The sequence below is a fragment of the Cyanistes caeruleus genome, chromosome 23 (genome assembly GCF_971803275.1).
Source record: "Cyanistes caeruleus chromosome 23, bCyaCae1.hap1.1, whole genome shotgun sequence".
Taxonomy (NCBI): domain Eukaryota; kingdom Metazoa; phylum Chordata; class Aves; order Passeriformes; family Paridae; genus Cyanistes; species Cyanistes caeruleus.
In genome coordinates, this window is record NC_141723.1 from 2,486,002 (window position 1) to 2,510,069 (window position 24,068).

Genomic DNA, 24,068 nt, shown 5'->3' on the forward strand with positions numbered 1-24,068 from the left:
TTCAACCCTAAACTGGATCCAAGGGGCCCAGATGCTGCTCAGAGCAGGAGGTGGGCTTGGTGTGAGGAATCAGATGAGCCTGGTTACAGGTAGAACAAAACCCCACCTTGATCTGGACTTAAAAGGAGATTTCTGCTCCAAACTGAAGAGTTTTTCCATATTAAATTTGCTTCTAGAGGCATTTCCACGTGTGTTTAGGTGTGCAAGGGGAAGATTGGGGCTGTCCTGCAGACATCAGCCCCCCAGGAACAGGTGCCCTTCTTCCTTTTGGGTGGGTGGGACACAGGGGGGGTGTGTGAACCCCTCCCACCATCGTGCAGCTGGGGAAACTGAGTCACAGCATCACTGCAGCTACTCCAGGAGGGATTCACCCCCTCTCCCAGTGGGGAAGAGCTTGAGGGGAATTGCAAGGGTGCTGTGGGGGTGTGTGGATGATGGAAAAGGGGCACAAGGGGAAATGTGGGGGTGTGCAGATGTCAGGGAATTTGGTGGGATGTGGGTGCTGGGGGGATGCAGATCCAGATGTCCGGGGTGCAGATGCTGGGGGAATTTTGGGGTCTGCAGTGAGGGGGATGTGGGTGCCAAGGGATGGGGAGCTCAGTGGGGTGGGGGGGGTGCAGATTTTGGTGGGGTTTGGCAGCTGCAGATACCCGCGGGGGGCAGTTTGGGGGTCTGGATGCCAGGGGGAACTTGGGGACTGCAGGTGCTGACATTGCCGGGGGTGCAGGTGCTGGGGGTCAGGATGCTGGGGGGGTGGTCAGGGTGTAGATGCTGGTGGGGTCATGAGGTGCAGATGTTTGGGGGTGCAGATGCTGGGGGTGTTGATGCCGGTGGGGTTAGGGGGTACAGATATTGGGGGTGCAGATGTTGGGGGTGCAGATGTTGGGGGGTGCAGATGCTGGGGGGGGCAGATGTTAGGGGTGAAGATGCCGGGGGTGCAGATATCGGGGGGTGCAGATGTTGGGGGGTGCAGATGTTTGGGATGCAGATGTTGGGGGGTGTAGATGCCAGGGGTGCAGATGTTGGGGGGTGCAGATGCCGGGGATGCAGATGTTGGGGATGCAGATGTTGGGGGGTGCAGATGTTGGGGGGTGCAGATGCCGGGGGTGCAGATGTTGGGGGTGCAGATGTTGGGGATGCAGATGTTGGGGGGTGCAGATGCCGGGGTGCAGATGTTGGGGGTGCAGATGTTGGGGATGCAGATGTTGGGGGGTGCAGATGCCGGGGGTGCAGATGTTGGGGGGTGCAGATGCCAGGGGTGCAGATGCCGGGGGTGCAGATGTCGGGGGGTGCAGATGCCGGGGATGCAGATGTTGGGGGGTGCAGGTGTTGGGGGGTGCAGATGCCGGGGGTGCAGATGTTGGGGGGTGCAGATGCCGGGGGTGCAGATGTTGGGGGGTGCAGATGCCGAGGGTGCAGATGCCGGGGATGCAGATGTTGGGGGGTGCAGATGCCAGGGGTGCAGATGCCGGGGATGCAGATGTTGGGGGATGCAGATGTTGGGGGGTGCAGATGTTGGGGGGTGCAGATGCCGGGGATGCAGATGTTGGGGGGTGCAGATGCCGGGGGTGCAGATGCCGGGGATGCAGATGCCAGGGGTGCAGATGTTGGGGGTGCAGATGCCGGGGGTGCAGATGTTGAGGATGCAGATGCCAGGGGTGCAGATGTTGGGGGTGCAGATGTTGAGGATGCAGATGCCAGGGGTGCAGATGCCGGGGGTGCAGATGCCGGGGATGCAGATGTTGGGGGGTGCAGATGCCGGGGGTGCAGATGCCGGTGCTGGGGGTGCCGGGGGTGCTCGGGGTGTGTTTGCCGGTGGGGTTAGGGGGTGCGGGTGCCGGCGGGGGGGGCCCGCAGCCAATGAGTGCTGCGCGGGGGCGGCTGCGTGCGCGGCCGGCGGCGTGTTGCAGCCGGGCGGCGTGTGCGGGCCGGAGCGGCGGGCACGCAGCGCCTGTCCTCGCACCTGCAACCCCTTCCGACCCCCTTCCCCCCCCTTTTTTTTTTTCTTTTGGGTTTTTCCCCTCCCCCACCCTTCGGTGCTTTTTTAACCCCCCCCTTTTTTTTTTTTTCCCCTTCCTTTTTCCTTCCTCCCCCCCCCCCCATCCCCCCCCCCCCGCCCCTCTTTCTGCGCTTTGCTCCGGGAAAACGCTGGATTTTAAACCTTTCCCCGCCTGGCAGTGAGTGGGGAAGGAGAAGGAAAACATGGCCCAGGCCAAAATGCACCACCCCGTCTCTTGGGTGATCTTCGCCGGGATGGCCGCGCTCCTCCTCTCCCAAGGTAGGGAACGCCGCGGGGGACGCGCCCGGGCGGGCGGGGGATGCGCGCTCCCACAGCAGCACCCTCCGAGGGGGCTGGGGGATGAGAATGCCCCCCAGAGTGGGGGTGAGGATCCCTCCAGAGCGGGGACACAGCTGGGAAAGGGTTCCCAGCCCGCTGTGAAGTTGCGGGGGATGCGGATGCAGGAATTCCCGGCGCACCGGGCTGGCGGCGGGGGGGACACTCCTGGCGTCCCGATCATTTTTGCGGGTGCAGAAGGACTCTGCCATCCCGGCACAATTCTGGCAGGATCGATGATCCAACAGGCTGGGGGCGGGCGGGGGGAGGCCGGGGTTCCTCTGTGCTCCCCCCACGCCTTTGCTTTTCCAGCAAGGTCGTCCGAAAAACTCGGTGCAGCCCCGCTCCCGCCGGGCTGCGAGTTGGGAAGTGCTCAGCCGGTCTGTCCCGGGCCAGCTCGGCCGCCTCCCCACGGCCGGGGGACGGTGCTTGGAGGGGAGGGGGGAGCTGTGCGAGCGAAAAAAAAAAAAGAGCAAAAAGCGATGGGAAAAGGAGGGGGGAAGAGGCGGCAGGAGCCAACCCCATCTGGCCGGGAGCGCCGAGCCTGTCAGCTCGCGTTAGGCTCCTCGCAGCCATCTGGAGGGGCTGTGGGAGCGGGGTTTCCTCCATGGGAGGAGAGGCTGGAGCCGCATCCTGCCCCGGGCCGCCGCGGGAGCTCGGGATGTGCAGGGGGATGAGCGGGGGATGCGCCGGGGGATGCGCCGGGGGATGCGCCGGGGGATGCACCGGGGGATGCACCGGGGATGCTGCACGGGGGATGCACCGGGGGATGCACCGGGGGATGCTGCACGGGGGATGCTGCACGGGGGATGCTGCACGGGGGGCGGCTGGTCCCGGGGCTCCGGGGCGGGATGCGGGCACTTCTCGGGGAAATGGATGCACCCCCGGGGCGGTGCGAGTATTCCTGGGCGAGACGGATGCGCGCCGGGGGGGATGCAGGCGTTCCTCGGGGGGAATGTAGGTTCTCCCGAGGATGGATGCACGCCGGGGGTTGAATGCACCTCCTTCTCCACAGCCGGATCCAGCTACCTCTGCGCTGCTCCGAGGTGCCCGCCGGAGGCTGGCAATGTCCAAAGCAGCGCAGCCTCGTCCCCCGTGTGCCGAGGGGCGCTGCAGCAGGGCTCGGGTGGGCTCGGGGAGCCCAGGCTGTGTGGGGCTGGGGGCTGCGGGGCGGCCAGAGATGGTGCCTGGGTGTCTCCCAGCACAAACTTCTCTCTGCTGGCCAGGCCGGGCCCCGCTGTGCGGGGGGAGAGCCCCTCGGTGCCGTATGGACCGGCACGGGCTGCTTAACATGCACATCACACGCCAAGGCATCGCTCCTCTTCGCCTTCCTCCCGCTCTCCCTCCTCGAGCTCTCTCCCCCTCCCAGGCTCGCTGCCCCCCGTGCCGGCATTCCTGCATCCCGGGGGCTTCCCTGCGGCTGCCACCTCTGCAGGGAGCCCTGCTGGGGTGCCAAGAGCCGGGGCTTGCCCAGGAGAGGGATGAAACTGCACCTTTCCCTCCTCGCTTCTCCCGCCCAGATTTTGTGCTTCGTTTATTTTATGATTTCATTATTTTATTATTTTTTAATGCTTGCTTTGGGGCTCCTGACTTGGCTTCCTTGCAGTCTCATTCCATGCCTCTGGTCATCCTTCCTGCTTCCTCTCCCTGCTCCCATCAAAGCTTCCAGATCAAAAAGTAGTTGGTTTTTTATTTCTTTATTTCTTATTTTTGTAACTCTCCTGGGCAGCAGAGCAGTGGGGAGGAATGTTCTGCTGCCCACAGCCATTGGGAATCCCCCAATTCCCTGCCTTGCAGGAATCTGATGTGGGTGCCAGAAGCCCCTGAATCACCCCTGGAGTGAGGAAAAGCAGGGAAACACCTTGCTCCATGGTCTGGGGAGGACCCAGGGCAGAGCCGTGGAGAGCTGGGTGAAATATTGCCCAGGGCAGCCTTCAGCAGCAAAAAGTTGGGGCCTCCTTTGGGCTGGGAGTTGCTGCATTGTTGGAGAGAAGGAGTCCCCATGGGAGGGTTTTTTTTTTCCCTGCATAATTTTATTTAGTAGTCATTAAAAAAAAAAACAAACAAATGCACCCTATAAATAATTTTGTATTTTAGCACAAACTTTTAAGGAGAGTTTTGAGAAATTTGGGTACATTCAACCTCAAGGTAATATTTAGGTTTGTATGCAGTGCTGAAAATCATCAGTAATGTGCTTCTGCTTCGTGGATTCTTCTGATAATCAAAGCAGGTTTTGGAATTCATAAGTTTTCTCCCTCTTTTGGTGTCCAGAAGTGGAGCTGGCTTGTGTTTGAAAACGTGAAAATTATTGTCATGCAGGAAAACTGTGTTTTGCACAAATCTCCAAAAATCTCCGGAGATGTGTGCTGCCCTCTGCAGTGGTTCATCCATACTCCAGGTCATTTCCCTATTTCCAGCCAAACAAACAATAAGAAAAGTGGTTTGTGAGTGTGCTTGAGAGGAAAGTGGAGTGTGAAGTGGGATAATTCAGAAGCATTTGACCACCTGCATTTGTGCAAACATCTGCAGCTCCTCCCAGTTTTGTAGATTCGCTTTTGTAGAAATTTTGTGGATTTGTTGGATTTGTGGAATTGTGGCCCTAAAATGGGAGCTGTTGAGTGTTGTGTCTGTCAGGAAGGAGCCCCCTGAGCCCTGGAATGTCCAGCGTGGTTGGACACCAAGAGAAGCTGGGGGATTTCTTGGATGCTGCATCCCCTTGGGAAGGAGCTGGACGTGTCCATTGCATCCACCCACAGGAAGGATGGAGCCAGAAAATGTCCAGCTGAAACTTGGGAAAGGAGATGGAAAGGGGGGAGGTTGCAGAGGGCTGGGATAGCCCCGGGCGCCGGGAAGCGAGTGGCAATTTGGCAACACAGCTCTCATTGTGTTTGCTCTGTGTCTTCTGTGGGATTTTTAAATAGCAGCTATGGAAATCCAAAATATCCTCACACAGGGACCAGGCAGCAGCGTTTTCTCCTCCCCCTTTCCCTGGCTCAGAGTAAAGGGGTGTCCTCACATGTGCCCCATGTCCCTGACTCACAGCCCACCTGGATTTCTTAAGGAAGAGGCAAAAATCTCACCCCAGCACTCGGCAGTGGGAGAGACAAGAAAACTCTTCACTCAGCCACGCGTAAAAGGATTAACCAGGCTAAAAGGTCATAGAAGATTTAGCTGGGCCTTTAGCATCAGTAAGCCAAGAATTATGGGAATTTGATTTACAAATTAGCATAAAGACCTTATTCTAATAAGCATACAAGCTGAAATAGGTATGTAAAATAATAGCATGTGTCAACATCCTACACAGAGCGTTCCTCATCCGAAAGAATTATTCGCTCGTTCGATGTGGCTGGGATTCAGATAATTCCCAAACTGAGACAGGCTGTGCTGGTGTGTGATGGAAAGGCTGGATCTGACCCAGAGACAAATCCACAGGGAGGAGAGGCTGGGTGCTTCCCCTCAGGAAAGGCAGGATTTGGAATCTGGGTTGGGGCTACGCATCCTGTGAGAATTTTCTCTCACTGGAGGGGTGAGGGGAAACCTCCTGGCAGTTCGTGCAGGATGTAATTGCACTAATGAATGTGTATAAGAAAAATTACACGTATCGACATCTTTTTGTGAATGCCCGGATTTATCGGTCCTCGGGAAAAATATTAGATGTGGTTAATAGTTATAGTGCGGGTCAATAAAATGTGATATTCACCCCAACAGCAGAAAATAGCTATTTAATAGGTAATAACAGTAATAATCAATACCTACATGATTAGATAACCCAGTTATATGCAGTACATAAAAGGAGGGGAGCGCACTCCGCCTGTGGATTTGGAGCGTGGCTGAACATCTGTCACTCCTGTTGATTCTCAGTGGAGCTGTGAGGAGCCATCAGCACCTCTGGAAATCAGGCCACCACCTGGCATTAATTGGCACATTTTTAAGGTGCAGCAGAGCAAGGAACCTGAGCAGACCTTTGGAAAGCAGTTGCACTGTGTGAAACTCTGGATGGCACCCAAAATGCTGGGCAGGGGCTTGGGATTTGGGTTTGGGTGGTGGAGCTGCAGGTGGGGCTTTCCATGTGTGGATTTCTGCTGCTGCTTCCCTGGGAGCATCCCTGCCCTGCTCTGGTTACACAGCAGCGGATTGGCAGGATACAAGGAGGAGTAAAGTTGTAGTTGCTGATACTGAGAGATCTCCATCAAAAGAGATGGGGATCAAATTGACAAAAATCAAAATGGAAACTCTGTTGAGTGTAATGAGTTAGTTTAGAGCACGGGAGCAGGTGCTGGAGTGGGTCAGTGTTGTAGCTACACCAGGTTTAGGAGCCCCCCAGGTGGACTGGAGATGTGTGAGGTCCCACAAGTGCTGACACAAATGTCAGGACCTGCAGCTGTTTGCTGGCCATGAAACACACGTGAACAAGGTGCCTGTGGCCATCTACAGAGGGCACATGAGCAGGCAAAAAACATCTCAGATGTTCATGGCAAGGGCTTGGGGCTGCAGCTTGGGCTTGGAGTTGAGCTCTTGCTTTCAAACAGGGGCCAAAATGAGCAAAGGTGCCAGATTTGGGGATTTTATGGAAGTCCAAGTTGGTGTGGGACTGCTCTCTCTTTGCCACATTTGGGATGAGCCTCATGGGTGAAAAGGAGATAAATATCATTTTGATAAGCAGAGGGGATCAGGTGGGAGCTGGGAGCTTGGGAAAAACCTCCTTTGGTAAAATTAACTTCTGAACCAGCCTAGGGACCATCCCTCTGTACAATACTGGTGCTCTGGGGGCTGCAGCCACTTTTGGGATATCCTTGTGTCTCACAAAAACTTCTCCTTTCTCCACAAAGGAATCCAGCACAATAACCCTGGCTCCTGGTTTTTCCGTCTTCTTTTAACTTCCACCTCAGACGAGTGCATTTGATATCACAAGTGTCTGCTTTGTGTATTTTTCTTGCAGTTTTCACTTAAAAATACCCATATTGTTATCTCCCCCCATTTATTTATTTATTTTTTTCCCATGGGGAAAAATTGGATCAGTTGACAGATCTAGGTCAGGTTAGTGAGCAGGGTTTGCTATGATAGACCAGGAGTGGATGGGGAGAGCTCTTCCCGGGAAGCTCCAGACAGTGGAGGTGGACTTCAGCTTTCCTCAGCCTGGAAAACACCACATGAAGAGCAAATATTTGGCCATGGGGATCAGAAAAAGATCTCCACTTGTGTTTATCTTCGCTTCTCAAACTTCAGTAGTGGCAAGAAAAGCCAAAACTTTCCTTGCTTGTTCTCCAGTTGAAGTGAAAAGAGTTTTAAAGAGGGGAAATGGGATTTTTTTTAAGCTTTACTGGTCATTCTCCTTTGATGGGCCATGACAAATCTCCCGTTAGACTCATCCAAACCTGGTCCATCTCTGATGTTCATGGCAAGGGCTTGGAGCTGTGACTTGGACTTGAGCTCTTGGTTTCAGACAGGAGCCAAGATGAGCAAGGTGCCAGATTTGGGGATTTTATAGTGGAAGCCCGAGCCATGCTTCTGTCTCCTGCTGCCAGCCAGCACCCACACCTCAGCACATGGGTTTTTCATGCCTTTAGAAGTTTTTATAAGGAAAAAGAAAAAAAAAAAAAACAGTCTGGGAGGGCTGGGATTGTTCACCTGGAGAAGAGAAGGTTCCAGGGAGACCTTAGCACTCCTTCCAGTGCCTAATGGGGCTCTGGGAGAGCTGGAGAGGGACAAGGGCCTGGAGGAGAGGACAAGGAAAGGGATGGCTTCCCATTGCCAGAGGACAGGGGTAGGTGGGATGTTGGGGAGAAATTCCTGGCTGTGAGGGTGGGGAGGTCCTGGAACAGGGTGCCCAGAGAAGCTGTGGCTGCCTCATCCCTGGAAGTGTCCCAAGGCTGGTTTGGATGGGGCTTGGAACAACCTGGGATAGTGGAAGGTGTCTGTGCCCATGGCAGGGGGTTGGAATAAGGTGGAATAAGGAACCTTTAAGATCCTTTCCCAACTCAAACCATTCTGGGATTCTGTGAAAAAAACAGGATCACAAAGAGTGATCCCTTTATCACTGCACCCCTTGGGGCACCCCAACGCCTCCAGCCCTTCCATGGGTGCATCCTGCAGGCATCGCATCCCTCGTGCTCCCAGCGCATCTGGAGCTGTGGCTGGCAGGAGGAGCTGGGAGGAGCAGCCTCCTCCCTCCCTCCCTCCCTCCTCCTTCCCAAGCAGGCACCTTGCTCGTGGTTAATAATAAATCAGAGGTGCTGCCTTGCTGGGCTCTGTTATCTGCCGCCAGGAGGGAGAGCTCGGATTTTTGATGCGCTTAACAGTTAATATGTCTAATGCTGAAAGCTGTTGTAAATTAATTGACCCCTTGGCCCCCGTGTCCTGTTGACTGTTCCCTCTAAAGACAGTGTTTGGTTCTTGGCATTCTTGCCCCCTCCTCCTACTTTCCCTTCCTCCACCTCCCACATGCTTTGCTTACTAATCAGGGCAGTCAAAAAAAGGAGCCTTGACTCTGAAATGCTTCACAGGAGCTGTGTGGGGAAGTCAGGATTCCGGGCATCTGCTGTGCCTGAATTCCTGGTGCTCAGAGAATTCCCTTTACAGCGCTGCTGGAAGCTGGCATGGAATCCTCAGCCTTCCCATGGGGGTCATGGGGATGGAGGTGCTGCCAGACTGAGGAGTCCCAGCACAGCACCACTCTGGGTCACCTCCAGGCACTGGGTGAGCTGGGGCCAAGTGCTCACTGCTGGAGCACTGGGTCTGGCTTGGAGGAAGGGTGAGGGCAGGTTCTCATCAGGGAATTTTTGGGAAATTACAGAAAAAGATCCCAGAAGAGTTTGTGTTGGAAAGGAGCTCAAATCTCATCTCATTCCACCCCTGCCGTGGTGGAACCCTCCACTAGAGCAGGTTTCTCCAAGCCCTGTCCAACCTGGCCTTGAGAGGATGGTGTGTTTTCCTTACACATTGCTGATCCTAGAAACCCTGATTTAGGCTGGAAAGCAGCTTGGAATTCACAAAGTCCAACCCCATAGGGCTGGTTTGTGTCCTCCAGTGACTCATGGTGGGAGAGAGCAGCTGCTGAGGAGTGGGAAATACCACAGGAAATTGTGTAATATTCGAAAAGAAGAAGAATGCTTCTAGGGTTTTCTAATTCCAAAACGAAATAAAAAAGAACAATCACAAATTCCCAGTGAAAGTAAATCCTGGAAAAAGTCAGGATTGATTTTTGAAGCATTTTCTTCGGAGCTTGCTGAAGCTTTATGTACAAAGTTGTGAAGTGGTTTCAAACAAAAAAAAAAAAAAAGAGGAGCTCTGAAGGCCACGTTCCAGCGGTATCAAAGAGCCTGGAGTCTCCAGCCTTGTTCCATTTTGTATTGTTATTTCTTCAAAACAGCTCCTTTGCTAATGTTTTCATTTTAGCAGAAACAGAATTCTTGATTTAAAGAACTGGTTTGAAAGCCAAACCTGACCCGCCTCACTGGAAGCGTGACAGGCCCTCAGAGCAAACCAAGGTTCATTAATACCATAATATTCTCTTTCTTTTTTTAGTGTTTAGGGCTTTTCTCCCATCTTAGAGGAGTTATCTGGTGAATAGCACTTTGTTCCTGGGTTGGTTTGGGTGTTTTTAGCTTTTATTCCCTTTCTACAGGACAGATGGTATTTAGAGATCAGAGGGTGCCTCCGTTAGACTTTCAGTTTTCCAAAGTCAATTCCCAAAGCCAGCACTGGGGTTTTTGAGAGCGGGCCAAGGCACAGGAGACCGGCAGGGCTGGCTGGCACGAGGTGAATTTGGATTTAGGATGAGTGACATCTCTCTTAATGAAGTCCTTTTTGGAACAAAGCTGGCGAGGAGCAGGATCTGTGATCCATTAGAGGCCGGGGTAGTGGCGGAGCCAAAACCGCCTTGTCATTGAAGACAACATGAAAAAAACGTGTATTATTTATTGTTTACTTTTTTGTGCTGCTTTTCTGCACATCAACGCTTCCCATTGTATGTTTTGGGCTTCAAAACCTGACACCACATTAGAAACCATCTCCAAAGCCCCCAAATAATGCATAAACTATGATTATTCCTTCTGATCCACTTGTGTTTATGTAAATGGCTGGAAAAGCGTTTTTCAGCTTATTTCAGAAGCTTAAGGGATTCATACCAAGCCTATTATTGAAAAATCAGAAAGTGAAAAGCAACTTCTGAGGCAAGGAATTAGCAACTCAATGGCAGCGTTCGTGCTGCGGGATCTGGCTGTAGCGCAGATGGGAATTCCCTCGGGATTCAGAAATCCCACATGTGGCAACAGGTTGGGGGGGAGAGGGGACCCAGAGGAGGTTTGGGGTTAATCCAAGGGGATGAGGGGCTGGGGCACAAACCATTGGTGCTGCTGGGGCTGGTGGTCTGGATTTTTGGGGGATGAAACCCCCAGGCACTTGGGGGATAATCCTGGCTCTGTGTCCGTGCATCCATGGGTGGGAAGGGGCTGGCAGCGCCATCCTTGCTCCATGCAAACCTTTTCCCTCTGTCCCAGGAGAGGTGGGACCAGATGCAGGTTCTCTTTGAGCTCCATCCCATTCCAACCAGCCTTGCAGCATCTCATCCCTCCTCTCCTGCTGCTTTTTTTCCCTGGTTCGGTCCCTTTCCCCCTTCCTTATGTTAATTTCCCACCTGAGCACCAAGTACTTTATAAATAGCAAATCTGAAATGAATTTCCTAGCAGCAATCATTATCTCCCTCGACAGCCATTAAACATTCACACAAGCAGAGCAAAATGACAAAGGGGATTGATTTTTACAGTATGTTGGGGGGAGGTAGGAGAAAGGAAATATGTTGACAAGGCTTTTTTTTTTTTTCCCTTATTTCCCCCCCTCTCTCCATTCTCCCCTCCCTTCCACATCCTCTGTCTTGTGGAATTCAAAATCACCCTTTCGGAGATCAGGTTGGGAGGGGAATTAGGAGCCAGCAAAGTTGGAAATAAATAACAATAAATTAAAAAAAAAAAAAAAAAAAAAAAGAGGGGAAGAAAAGAAAAAAGCAGCAATTCTATCCCTTTCTTCTTCCAGCAGCAAGCTCTGCCCGCTTCTTCCCCAGCCCTGGAAGCCTCGCTCCGGTGCGTTGGCCACGTACAGCTGGTAAACATGAAGTTGGTTCTGTGGCCCGGCTGTGGAGATGAATATGTCAGAGTTAATGCCTCTGAAGATGGAGGGGTGGGCTGCAGGGAATGGGGGGGCCCAATCTGGGAGCCTGCTCAGCAGAATAAATGTGTTGATGCAATCGGGAGCGGGCGAGCCGCGGCCGAATGAGGCACTGTAGCTGAAAATTTAACTTTGATTTCAATTTTCATATTTGTCAGCAATAATTAGATTCAAGAAATGTTTTTGCCGCTGTTCTAAAATACTAATAAGTAGGAGCCTTTGTAGTATGGCTAATGGAGTCTTTTTTTTCCTAGTGGGCTAGAAAAATTCCATTAAAGGGAAAAGTCATACTATATTACTGTGCTGCAACATGCAGTGACTTTGCTGCCACAGGAATATCAGCGCCCTTGCTTCCAAGTGCAGGGATGATGCTGGGGAATGGGACTGGCTTTGGGATTGGCTAGGCAGGGACTAGGGAGGGTCAGAGGGGACTCCCTGCATCAAACTGGGCAGGGGGTGATGCTCTGAGGGGCTTTGGGAAGCTTTTGAACTGCTCATGGGATGATATTCCAGTGCCTCTCATCCAGCAGGCTTTGGTGTTGGCGTTTCCCTTTGGGTTTAAAGCCTTGGATCAATGAGGAATTTCCCCCTGTGGGCTCTGCCAAAGGCAGAAAGCCCCTTCTACCCCTCCCCAGCCTGCAGGGTGGATTTCCTTGGCAGCACGTGCCAGGTTTTATCCCGGAGAGACGCCGGCAAAGAAAGCGATATTAAATTTGCTGGCGATATGCAGAGCAAATGGGGGAGCTCTAAGTTGTGTCATTCTCAAGTTACTTCAGCCTATTAAGCAAACAAAAGCACTTGTGGAGTGAGAAATGGAAATGGCCAACGTGGCCCGATTAATCCTGGATGTACAATTCCATTAATAAGCCAGCTTTTAATAGGTGGCTCTTTCCAGGAGCTGCTGGGACGAAGAATTGATGTATTCACTGTAATTGTATTGCAACTAATAGGATCGGAAGAAAATTGTATGGAGAACTTATTCCTTTGCCACCATATTCCAATCAGTTGAAATAATACAGGAGGGCCCAGCATGGTAATAAGACTTAAATCTAAACAGGGATATTTTAAATTTTAGTGTGGGGGAGATCTGGCTTGTGTTTTTGCTTCCCCATGGGCAAAAATAAAACTGCAGTTCAGAAAAGGAGGAAAAGGGGATCCCAAAGTGCTCCATGGTGGGGCTGCTGTCTGAGCTGGGTGATGGGCTGTGGCTGCTGGTGCAGAGCTGTGCCAGGTCAGCCTCTCTCCTGAATGCTAAGGGGGGTGTCTGGATGCCCAGAGATGGGACAGCCCCTTTGGCACCTCACCCGGAGCCTTTTGTCCCTGTCACTGGCAGGGAGAGGAGCTTTCCCCTCTGCAGTCACTGTGGTTCACTGGCAGAGCTCATTAACGAGCCTCAGCTCCTCGCTCCATTCACCCCCTGTTTATTCTGACCTCCATCTGCAGGCTCTGATGGTTTGCTGATCCTTCCTTTCCGATGAACTCCTGCGAAAAACCCACCTTCTGCTTTAGAGAGCAAATGTACCTTTGTGGCTGCGGCTCTGGGTGCCTGTGGGATGCAGAGAGGGATTTGGGCTTTAATCCATGAGCATCTCTCCAAGGGCTCATGGAAGGGAACTGTGTGGTGCCACAAATCCCAGGCAGGCTGGGTGGCTCAGCACATCCGAGGTGATGCACAGCAGTGCCCCAGGATGCAGATCTCCATAATATCAATGCAATTGTGGAATTATCCACGTTAAAGCAAAGGAAATACTGACGTGGGAGCTGCCCGACCTAAAATCTCTGTGGCCTGTGATTACTGGAGCTGTGGCTTTGCCATGAGAAGTTTGCAGACACTTTTTGTCTGTTCACCACTGGTTCAGGGCTGTTTGTTTTTCACTCCTCCTCCCTATTTGTATGCATGCTCTGACCCTGCTTTGGTAACAGGCTAGAGAGCAAATAGAAAGGGGAGGGGAAAAAAAGAGGCAAGGAAAAAAAAAAAGCCAAGGCACAGTTCAGCTCAAATCCCCGAGGAAACAGATGTGATTGCCTTCCAGAAATGGCTCCAATAAGGCCAGAAAGGAATATTGCTTTTATAGCTTTTGGGATATAAAACATTTAGAAAATGTGATTGACTGGCAGTGCCTAATTTATCATTTACCCGTTTCTCTATCCACCCAAACACAGCAATATCCTCAGATGGACTCATTTCCACCTTTTCTTTTGGCTTTTTGCCTCTTTCCTGTGTGTGACACACGTGCAAAGCCATGTTCCCCTGCACACTGAGCTGTGTGCACACAGGCACGTGTTCCCCCATGCTCCTGGCTTCTTGTCCCTGTGCCTGTGTCATGGATTTATCATCGTTCTGCTAAGCACTCAAACTCCTGTGGCTATTTATAATTAATGCTCAGAAACCTGCCAATCCATTTAATGACACCGGGAGGTCACGGCCTCCCTTATAGCTTCCCATTAATCATCATTAGAACAGTTCTGGGTTTTTTACGTTCTTTTTAAATGTTAATTCACCTTTATAATGCTCCTTTCAGCTCTGACTGTAAAGGGATACTCTGTAGTCACTCCAGACTGTCTTGCAAGTGTGTGCAGGTGAAAGGCGCAGTGGGACAATTGCACTTGATAAAGTCTCTTGGATGTCTCCCGCTGGAATGAATTACACTCACAAACTCTGCCAGATGGGATTTCTCCACTGCCCTCTGCCACCGGCTCCTCGCAGCGATGCTGCCTCAGCTCTCTCCCTGCTGCCTCCATCCCGGCTACCACGGAGCCCCTCACCATTTCTGCCTCCTGTGCTGCTGGGAACCACAGGATCAGAGAATCCCAGAGTAGCTTGGGTTGCAGGGGACCTTAAAAATCCTCCAGCTCCACATGGCACATGGTTCCTAAGTGGAATAAGCTTATGCTGGCACAGCTTATCCACACTTGCTGTGGAGCCACGTGTGCTCTGCCAGGTTGTGCTCGGGCACATTTTTACTGGGCAGATTTTTTAGATCTGAGGTGGGCTCATGCACAGCTTGGCTTTATGGGTTGGGGTGACTTGGTTTGGGTGGAGCATGCAACTCATCCCTTGTGAAAGTTAACAAAATTCCCAATTCCCAGAGAGCAGGGCTGCTCCCATTGCCGAGTCCATCTCTTTCCTGGGAGCTTTCCTGGGAGCTTCCAGCTCTTTTTGTGTGTCCCAAAGCACCCCCTGTCACGGTCACAGCAGAAGGTCTCAGCAGAGATGTCAAGGGCAGCTTAGAGGAATGAAAACTATGGTGCAATCTGGTACCTTTGGCAAGCAGCAGCTCCTCTTCAGTAGCCCTCTCCAACCTGGCTTGTGGTTGGGAGCAATCATCCCTCCATCCAGAGTCCATCTGTGCCTGCCACCAAGGGGAATGGTTCCAAAGCGCTGCAATCCTGATCCAGACTGGGGTGTTGATCCTTTTGGGAGCAGCCCCACGGTGTGGTGGTGCAAAGCACGGCCCCATGTGAGCTGTGGGACTTCTCCTAGCTCTGGAGCCTCCCATGATTTCTGCTGTGTTCATCCAAGAGGGGAGAAGGCAGCACAGGCAGCCAGTTCCTGTGGTGGGAAGCATGCACAGCCCCACATGTGCTCGAGGTGGGCAAAGATTCATGCTGGCCTCTCTTTTTGGGTGAAATAGGATCACTCCTGCTCCTTTGGAGACTTCTGGTCTGGGTGAGAGCTGAGCCCAGCCCCGTTTCTCTGAGTAAATACGCCAGCAGCATTTGGCTTAATGAACTGTGGCTTTTAATAAATGGCTCTTATCTTGCTGAAGTGCTGCTAAATTGTCAGGATTTAAAATTAGCCTAATAGATTTGTGGGCGATGTTTTATTCACTGGTTAGTTGGAAAGAGACGGAGAGAGGGAGAGAGAGGGCTCCACCCAGTTCTCCCTGAATTATACACGAGTTATTTATTTGTTTGGGCCGAAGGGGAAATGTTCTGGATTAATGTGCGATGCCTCAGCACCTGACTTAATGAGAATTTAGAGACCTATCCCAAACTGATAGTCTCCCATTAATCACTCGGTGTCCCCTCTGCTTTGCTGTCCCTGGGATGTATTTTTCATGGTGGTGGTTGGGTTATGGTACCCACTGCTTGCCAGGAAAAAGGGGATGGGGATAGACAAGGGAAGTTTTTGGGTGCTGTGGTGGCTTCCAGGACCACTTCTTGTAGCTTTGCTCCATGTTGATGGTGAAGTAGAGCCCGTGGATCTCTGTCTACACCACACCTACCTGTGCAACTGGAGTTCTTGAGCATAAAGTTGAACTCTCTCAGCTTGTGATACATCCTGTGAACTTCCATGAGCCACTTTGCTTTTATTTCTTTTGGCAACGCTGAGCTGGTTATGATCCTGTTGACAGTTTGGAGACATATGGAGAGTCAAGGCAGAACAGTGTCTTATAATAGAGTAAAATGGGATCTGGTTGGGATGAAAGATGCCAGGGAAATGTCAATCACTATCATTATCCTAACAAACTGCTGTACCTGCAGAGATAATAATAATATTTAGCAATTATATAGCACCTAACAAGCTCAAACAGCACAGAATGCAGCTAATTAAATCTCCCAAGACTTCCTTTGGGTGGGTGATTTCCTTAGAGCATGGACCAGCTTCTCAGAGTATTTTGTGAGAGGCTAAAGGCACTTCTTCCCCATTTCACAGGCAGGGAAAGGCAGTCCTGCTGGAAATCCAGTGAGGGTGGTGGGGTCAGTCCTGGCTCTGGACTGGGCTGTTTTCTCCATTGGGAGGTGTTGGCTGGCCTTGACTTGATCACCCAGATGGCCAAAGGTGTTTGGATGCATTGATGTGCTTTTCCTTGTCCTTTTTGGAATCAGGAAGAATTTGGGTGCTGGACATGCAAATGAGGACCCCACCAGCACCCCTTGGTGAAGCAGCGGTGCTGGTGCAGGTGGTTTCCAGGGCTGGACAGTCAGAGGGTGTTTTCTCCTCTGTCTGCTTTGCTGGGCTGCTGCCTTTCGCTCTTGGTTCATCATTCCTCATCCCATCTTGACCAAGCTACATCCTCAGAGACCTTTCTGGAGGGTGATACATCATCCAACACCCCCGGTTTGGCTGGGTCATCCAAGATCACAATGATGGGAAGCAAGGCTTTGACCATTTCCCCATTTGTGGTGGTGTCACCTCGCCCTCCTGGAAAGCAGCAGATGAATTCCTTGGTGTCTCCCTGACCCCTGTCCAGCTGGGTGTTGCTCCAGCCCAGGGAGCTGGTGGTGTCCCTGTGACTTTGTGAAGGTCAGCGTCGGTGTCTGAAGCGGTGGCAACGCGTGACGCGCGGTGTCAGCCATAAAGGAAATATTGTATATAAAAGATAAGTTTTTTTTTTTCTTTTCTTGTGGCAGAGGAACAAGGCACTGGGTTCATTTAGCATTCATAAAGTCTTGCTTTGGAAACGCCTTTAAGTACTGCTGAGGGAGACTTGAAGGAGCATGTTTGAGAGTCAAATGCACATCTCCTTGGGCTCTCCTTTCATCTGCTTTAAAAAACACAATCTTTTTTTTTAATCTTTTTTTTTCCCCCTCTGTAAAAATACTAATCTTCTCCAGCAGCAGCAGACACCCAGGGTGCAGGCGCTTGGCAATTAGCTCAGTGAACAGAATAAGCGAGGAGCGGAGGGAAGGGGGGACTCAAGGACCCCCAAGGACCGGGGGACGCTGAAATCCTGCTCGTTAATTAGGAGGCAGCACAGCATGGGGCCTGGTTAATTCAGGTGCTGAGTCACAACACCCGAGTTTGGTGTCCACTCGGGTGACAACGTGGTCCTCTGTCATCTCTGGCTGAGAGGAAGGCCCAGCAGGGAATCTGGGTCTTGGGCTGGGGAAGAGTCCAAGGGGATGAGGTGAGGATGAGTTTGGCTTGATTTACAGCCTGGCAAGAGTAGTCCTGGCTCCAAGCAGGTCACGAGGAGTTGTTGGGAGAAACATGTGGGGGTTTTGGCGTGAGTTCTCCTTGGAGTCACGGCTGACACGTGGAGTGGAGTGTCCATCCTCCAGAGGCTGGGCTTTCCCTCATAGAGAGCCATTGTCTGGGAGCTCATGCCGGCATGGAAATTCAGTGCACGGTTCCTGTAATCCTCGCAGGAGCTGAGGCAGAAGGAGAGAGACAAAAGCAGCAAGGGTTGTCGTCATCCAAACTGCTTCAGGTTGTGAGGAGCCAACTTCTTGGGAAGTGTCAGATGGGCAGAAGTTCAGCTCAGCCCCTTCTTCTGGCTGAAACTTTTCTTGTCCTTGAAACCTCTCTCCTTCACTCTTCACTTGAGGGAAGGGAATTTACTGAGATGAAATATGTTGTCTTGTGGCTTTTTATGAAAACAGCACATGTCACTGCCCCTTTTTCCTGCAGCCAAAGGATGTGGCTGGATTTCAAAAAGAAAAGGACTGGATGATTTCATTATTGCTAACAACTGTTCCCACCAAGATAAGGGCAGTCTAATCACTTTCCCTGCGAAGAAGTACCAAGGGAACCACAAGGGAACGTTTCCATTTGATCTTCCACGTTGTCTTCTGTGTTTTGGTCCTCCTTGATGCTGTGCAGTGCCAGGAGCAGGCTGTGAGGCTGAAGGGATTTGGTGGGAGTCAAGGCAGCAGGTCGTGGTGGGGTGTCCTGGTTATCAGGGGTGTCCCAGGCTGGAGCTGCTCTGCCAGCAGCTGTCTCCACGTAAGGATTTATTTCACTTAATGCCTGCAGTCAGGGCTTGAATTCCACATCCCAAACTCTTTGAGCGGAACCTGAGCTGATGAAGGAGGCTGAGCACTAAGCAGAGGGGAGTTTTCAGCTTTTTATTTTTGATTTGCAAGTTGCCCAGAAGAAAAGTGCCACCTCCTTCAGAAAAAAAATAAAAAAATTAAAAAAAAATCAGCGCTTTTGGCTAATAAATTTGCTTTTCTTAATTACGTTTCACAGATTCCCGATGTAGATTCCCCTGAGAAATGATCCATAGCTGCAAAACCCCTCTGCAGTGAGCATGCTCTGTGTTTAAGTGCCAGGAGGCGATGCTGGCCGTGGTGTGACCCACGGGAGCAGCAGGGCAGAGCCAGCAGGATGAGGGGACCAGATTCTGGCTGTGCCCCCCACTCCACTCCGCTGCCTGCACCGAGTGAGCTGCCACTGCAACCATCCCTGTCGAGCTCCCAAGGCTTTGATTTGCCTCGTGGCAAGAGATAACATCATCATCTCGTCCTTTAATGATTTGAGGACGGACTATTTCTCCCATCAGTTTCTCCGTCTGGGCAGCCCTGATTCTGCCACGGGTGGGTAGTGCACAAATCAACGCAGGATGATGCAGTAACTCAATCTTCCCCCTCACCCTCTCGTTGTTTGCATGCCCTTGGCTCCTCAGGAGCTGGGAGAAGGCACTAATTGATCCATCCCGTTGGCACAGCCGGCGAGGAGCTGTCATTTGGTGAGCAAAGCGGGGTTCTCTCCTCTGGAGCACAGGGTCACCGCTTCAGGTCCCAGCAGCGACCACCCAAAGAGAAAAGATGACTCATAATTACATTCATAATTGAAAGTGATTAATGGTAGCAAAAGAACTTCGAGCGATTTCTTGTAATTAAATACTAATTTTAGTTCCTTTGCAGTGCCGAGCACCATGTTTGCTTTACTGGGGATATTTATGGCTGTGCCTTAGCATGGTTTAATATCTTAAAAATACATGTTAAGTCATTAACAATTTTTTGGTGACTGGGTAAACATGTAAACATCAATTAATTTGTTTACTTGTGTGTCTGTAATTAGTTTTTATTATTTTGGATTTTGGAGAAATTTTCTTCTAGAGGATTTGTGGCTTTGAGTGGAAGAGTGATCAGTCCCATACCAGGGGAGTCCTGATCTCTGCTCTGGGCTGCTCTAGCTGCCAAAAATCCCCTAAAGAGTTATGAGAAGGGGGCAGGAATCACATCTGGAATGGTTTAGGCTCAGAGGACGTGACGGCCAAGTGTTGAGCCTGCTGGCTCAGAGGCTTTGGAGCAGGGAAAGGAGCTGTCTGCCCACGGCAGATGCTCGCTGGCTGTTGCTTGGTCTTGAAGAACAGAAGTGTCACAAAATCAGCTGTTTCTGCCAGGTTTTGGCTGTCTGTAAGTGACACCTCTCAAACTCAGCTGCTGCTCACCGTGCTGTGTGTCAGGGGTTGCTCAGGGCTGCTCTCCTCCTCCCCTTGCTCCAGCTGCCAACACCATCTCCTCCCCTCCCTCTTTGGAGGCAGCTTTTACCCTGGATCCAGCTTGGATCCAGCCTTGACTGGATTTTGGGGATATATTTACAGAATTTAGTATTTAATCCATAGTACTATCATTGTATCGATTTGTTTTGAATTCTGACCTGTCAAACGGGGCTGGTGTGGGTTTTGGCCGTGAACAGGGAGCTGATGGATGCTGGTTTGGGTGGCTGTACCTGGATACAAGCATTGGGAGCCATCAAATTGGGCAGAATTCCCATCCTAGGGCGTGTGGGCTGGGTCAGACACCTTCCAATGTCACAGTGGTCTGCTCTGACTGGACATATCTTTAAGCCTGGCTTTATTCATCACCCACAGCAGCTCTTTTCCAAGCACTGCAGGATGAGTGTTACGCCCAGACGTGCCCATGTCCTTCCTGCACCTTGACAAAGTTGTTTTGGGAATTTGTTTCCTAAAAAACTTGGTCCTGCTCTCACAGCAACACACTGGGCCGGAAAGCTCTTGATGGAAATCATGTCTCTTCCTCACCAGTTCCCTGATTCCTTGCTAATGCTTTTCATTCCCTCTTGCTGCTTGAGAGAGCTGATCGTCTGATTAAATTAAGACAGACACAAAAGCAGCTGGCCTGCCAAAGACTTGGATTTTATTAAAAATAATATTGTTTACAGAGTTCTCTCCCTTTATGGCGCATATAAAGCAGCGTGTTCCACCCGAGCAGCCGGCAGACTCGCTGCAATTTACCCAGGAAGAGATGGAAAGACATTAAACCCTGTCTTGATGGGGAGCAGAGAGGGCATGGAGGAGACAGAGGTTGGGGATAAGAGACGGTGTGTGGCTGTGGCAGCAAATGAGAGGGGAGGAAATGCAAGAGAAATAAGAATAGAAAAGGAAGGATGGTTCCCTGATCCCCACCTCCCCTTCTCCCCTTGAATACCTGCACTGAAATGAAGCTTTCAGCAAGGAGAGAGATCATGGAAAAGAGGAGATAAACTAGGGCAGAGAGCTTCAGCTGGGGACACAGCCTCCACTGGAGCAGGAGGAGAGCTGCTTGCCCTCCTTGCAATATTCAGGAGCCCTTCCCAGGCTTTCTGTGGAGGTGGAAAGGTCTGTTCTCAGCTAATCTGAGGTCTGGCAGATGTTTTGCAAGTCCTGGGGCTGGGGCTAGGCCAGGGCTGGAAGTGCTGGCTCCTGCCCACCCAAGTGCCTCACCAAAGAGCTCTCCTGCTGTGCAAATCATTTATTTGTGGTTTATTCTCAGTTCAAGGGCAAAGGAGGGTGTGCAGCGATGGGTCATGGTGTGAGGGGCTGGCAGTGAAGCAAGGAGACACAGGGAGGTTTTCCCAAGGTCACAGAGGCAGCTGGAGGTAACACCCAAATTTAAAGCAGGGTTCTCACCTCTAACAACCCTTGTGTTGGCTAAAAGGGATTGTGCCTCTCTTTGGGAAGGGAGGGATGAGCCCTGTGCCCTGGCTCTGCTTGGCTCTCTCTCTTCTTCCTGTGTCTTCTCTTTGTTTGTTTGATTTGCTTCCAAATAATTAATTGTAAATCACCATGGCTAATGGTTTGAATGGAGGGTGGATGGGTGCTTTAATTACCTTGTGAAAGGATTATACACTTGTGGTTTCAGTTTCCCTGACCCCAGCTGAAGTGAGAAGGATTGAGCACCCCATGTTTTGAGGGAGCTGAGCACCCTGTGAACATGGGATGTGCTGGGTGGGGGGATCAGCTTGGAAAAGCCACCCAGACTGTGCTGGGAAGATTGGACAGGGATCCTGATTGTGGTTATCATGGAATCACAGAATATCCTGAGCTGGAAGGGATCTGCAGGGCCATGGGGGTTACTCCTTTCCCCTGCATGGGTGGGGCCCCAGGTCCCATGGGAGAAAATGTCCCACCCTATTTCCCTGGACCACTGAGCTCCAGCCCCGGCCTGGTGAGCACCTTCTGATGCTGATCACATGCTGCTTTTAACACCATAAAGGGGTTTGGTGGCACGAGGGAGGTGTTCTTTGTGTTGTACAGAGACTTTAGAGATTAAATAAACCTGAACCACGTTTTGGACTAATACACATGGAATTCGGGTTGAGCATGATTCACCAGCCCCTTCTTTGCAAGACGGTTACTGCACAAGCTTCCAAGAAGAGATGCCTTCTATTTTCCAACCACTCCAGACAAAATTTAGCCACTGAATCTGGCTAGGAATAAGCTCAGCACAGTAGTCTTGGGCAGGAGGATTTCTGCAAAGCCAAGAGCTCAGGAGACTGTGAGACAGAAGGAGGTCTCGAAGGAGCTGGCCCTGGGTCATCCCTTGCTGGCTCCAGGCACATGGAAGCTTGATGGGTGTCAAACCCTGCATTGATCCCTCGGTCTGAAGGGAGAGAGAGGTTTGGAGTGGTGGCAACAAGTGCTTCAGCCTCTGCAGCTCAACACATTGCAGCTTTGGAAGGTTTTGCATTGAGAATTGCTGAGAAAATCTTTGGAGGAAGAGGTTGAGCTCTCACCATCCTCCCCATCCATCCCCACACCTTCCCCCAGCCCATTCCTAAGGCTGACTCCTCCCATGTTTTGGGATAAAAGTGCCTCCTTCATGGCTGTTTTAATCAGCAAATAAACTCCCAAGACCCAGCTCCAGGAGGATTAGTGAAGGAGCAAGACCTTTACAGCTCCTTCACTGCATGGTTCAGGAAGCTGGGATTGGGATTGGGTCAAGTGACTCCCTGAATGAGTCAAAAGTGCTCTGAGCATCCACCAGAGGCACAAGGTTGTCGTGCACATCGTGCTACTGAGTCACCAGGCAATTTCCTGTCCCTCCCAGTGCAGAGCACTCCAGGTGGGAGCTTCGGCATCTCTGCTTAAAACAAGGCTGATTGGGCTTGTTCTCTCATGGAAAATGCATGAGAAAAACTGCATTCCCATGCTGGTTTTTTTGGATCAAAAGTCATTTTTACTCTAAACAAGGCTTTTTTGGCCTTTTTTCAATGGTGATATATGCCTCTAGAACCATCCCCACTTATCAGTCCCCCAGTAAGCTGCTTGGATTGATTGCTAATCTCCCTTACTATGTTTTTAAATGCACTTTAACACTTGAGTTTTAGTGTGTTTTTTTTATTTTTGAGGCCAAACTCCAGCTTCTGAAGTGCTTGGCTCTCTTTTACTTCAATGGCAGCCTTCCCCGTTTATCCCAAGGCATAACATGGTCCTCACACTTTGAAATGAGATGCACTGATAAGATCATCCCTCAGCCACCACCACTGCTCTGCACCTCAAAGGACAGCTTGGAGAAGAGGCTGGAAGCTGGACCTGGGGGTATTCATGCACTCAGAATGTGATTTCTTAGGACTTGGCACTTGTTGTAGGTCTCTACAAGTGACCTGGAAATGGATGTCTGTTGGCAGGTGATGAACTGGAAGTGGTGGTGCTGGCGGGAGGGCAGTGATGGCCATGTGAGGATGTCTCTGATCTGTATCTATGATAGATGATTCCATCTGTGCTGTTGCCCTGTGTTTTTTATAAGTAAGGACAGAAGTAAGAGTGGTGAAATATCGAGCAAATCGCTAAAAATTGCTGTGCCTGGCATTCTGGGCTGAGAGTGCTTCTGGCTCAGCCAAGGAGATGCTCCAAGGGCTGGAGCCCCTCTGCTCTGGAGCCAGGCTGGGAGAGCTGGGGGTGCTCACCTGGAGAGGAGAAGGCTCCAGGGAGAGCTCAGATCCCCTGCCAGGGCCTGAAGGGGCTCCAGGAGAGCTGGAGAGGGACTGGGGACAAGGGATGGAGGGACAGGACACAGGGAATGGCTTCCCACTGCTAGAGGGAAGAAATTCCTGGCTATGAGAGTGGGGAGGCACAGGGTGCCCAGAACAGCTGTGGCTGCCCCTGGATCCCTGGCAAGATCCAAGACCAGGCTGGGCAGGGCTTGGAGCCACCTGGGACAGTGGAATGCATCCCTGCCATGGCAGGAGGTGGGATGGGATGATCTTTAAACTTCTTTCATCTCAAACCATTTGGTGATGCCTTTCTGATGCTGCTCAGTGCTGCTGGTTGCTGGAGGCGGCAGCGCTCTCCTCTCCTCCGCGCGTCTCCGCGGTGCTCAGCACCCGCTGCCGTGGGGTGCAGACCCTGCTGTCTGGCAGTCAGGAGCGTGTCTGGAGCGCTGTCTGCAGCCTCGTTAGGCGGCTGCTCTGCCTGTGATCGCTCCTTGGAGAACCCTCCCTCGATTTCACCAGAGTTAAGCATTTTGTTAGGGAATTTGCTCAGTTGCTCTGCGGGGGTTTTTTAATTCCTTTCAGCTCTGTGTTTTTCCCGGGGAAATTGTGCGTGCCGCAGGGAGGCGTGGTGGAGAGGACAGATGTTGCAGATGTGGGTTTGAGCTGATGCTGATGGTA

The 24,068-nt window shown here is 51.4% G+C and overlaps 1 protein-coding gene across 2 annotated transcripts in view; it reads left to right on the top strand.

The window, feature by feature from the left end:
* The first annotated feature begins 1,875 nt into the window (after window positions 1-1,875).
* The window catches only part of LOC111939342 (protein CEPU-1), a 365,998-nt gene continuing 343,805 nt past the window's right edge, over window positions 1,876-24,068 (top strand). Inside the window, exon 1 of one of the 2 annotated variants that reach the window (XM_086860983.1) lies at window positions 1,876-2,278. In XM_086860983.1, the coding sequence (XP_086717109.1) occupies window positions 2,203-2,278 (76 nt within the window). In that variant the 5' untranslated portion in view covers window positions 1,876-2,202. The remainder of the gene's footprint in view (window positions 2,279-24,068) is intronic. The other variant, XM_086860984.1, reaches the window with a different exon arrangement.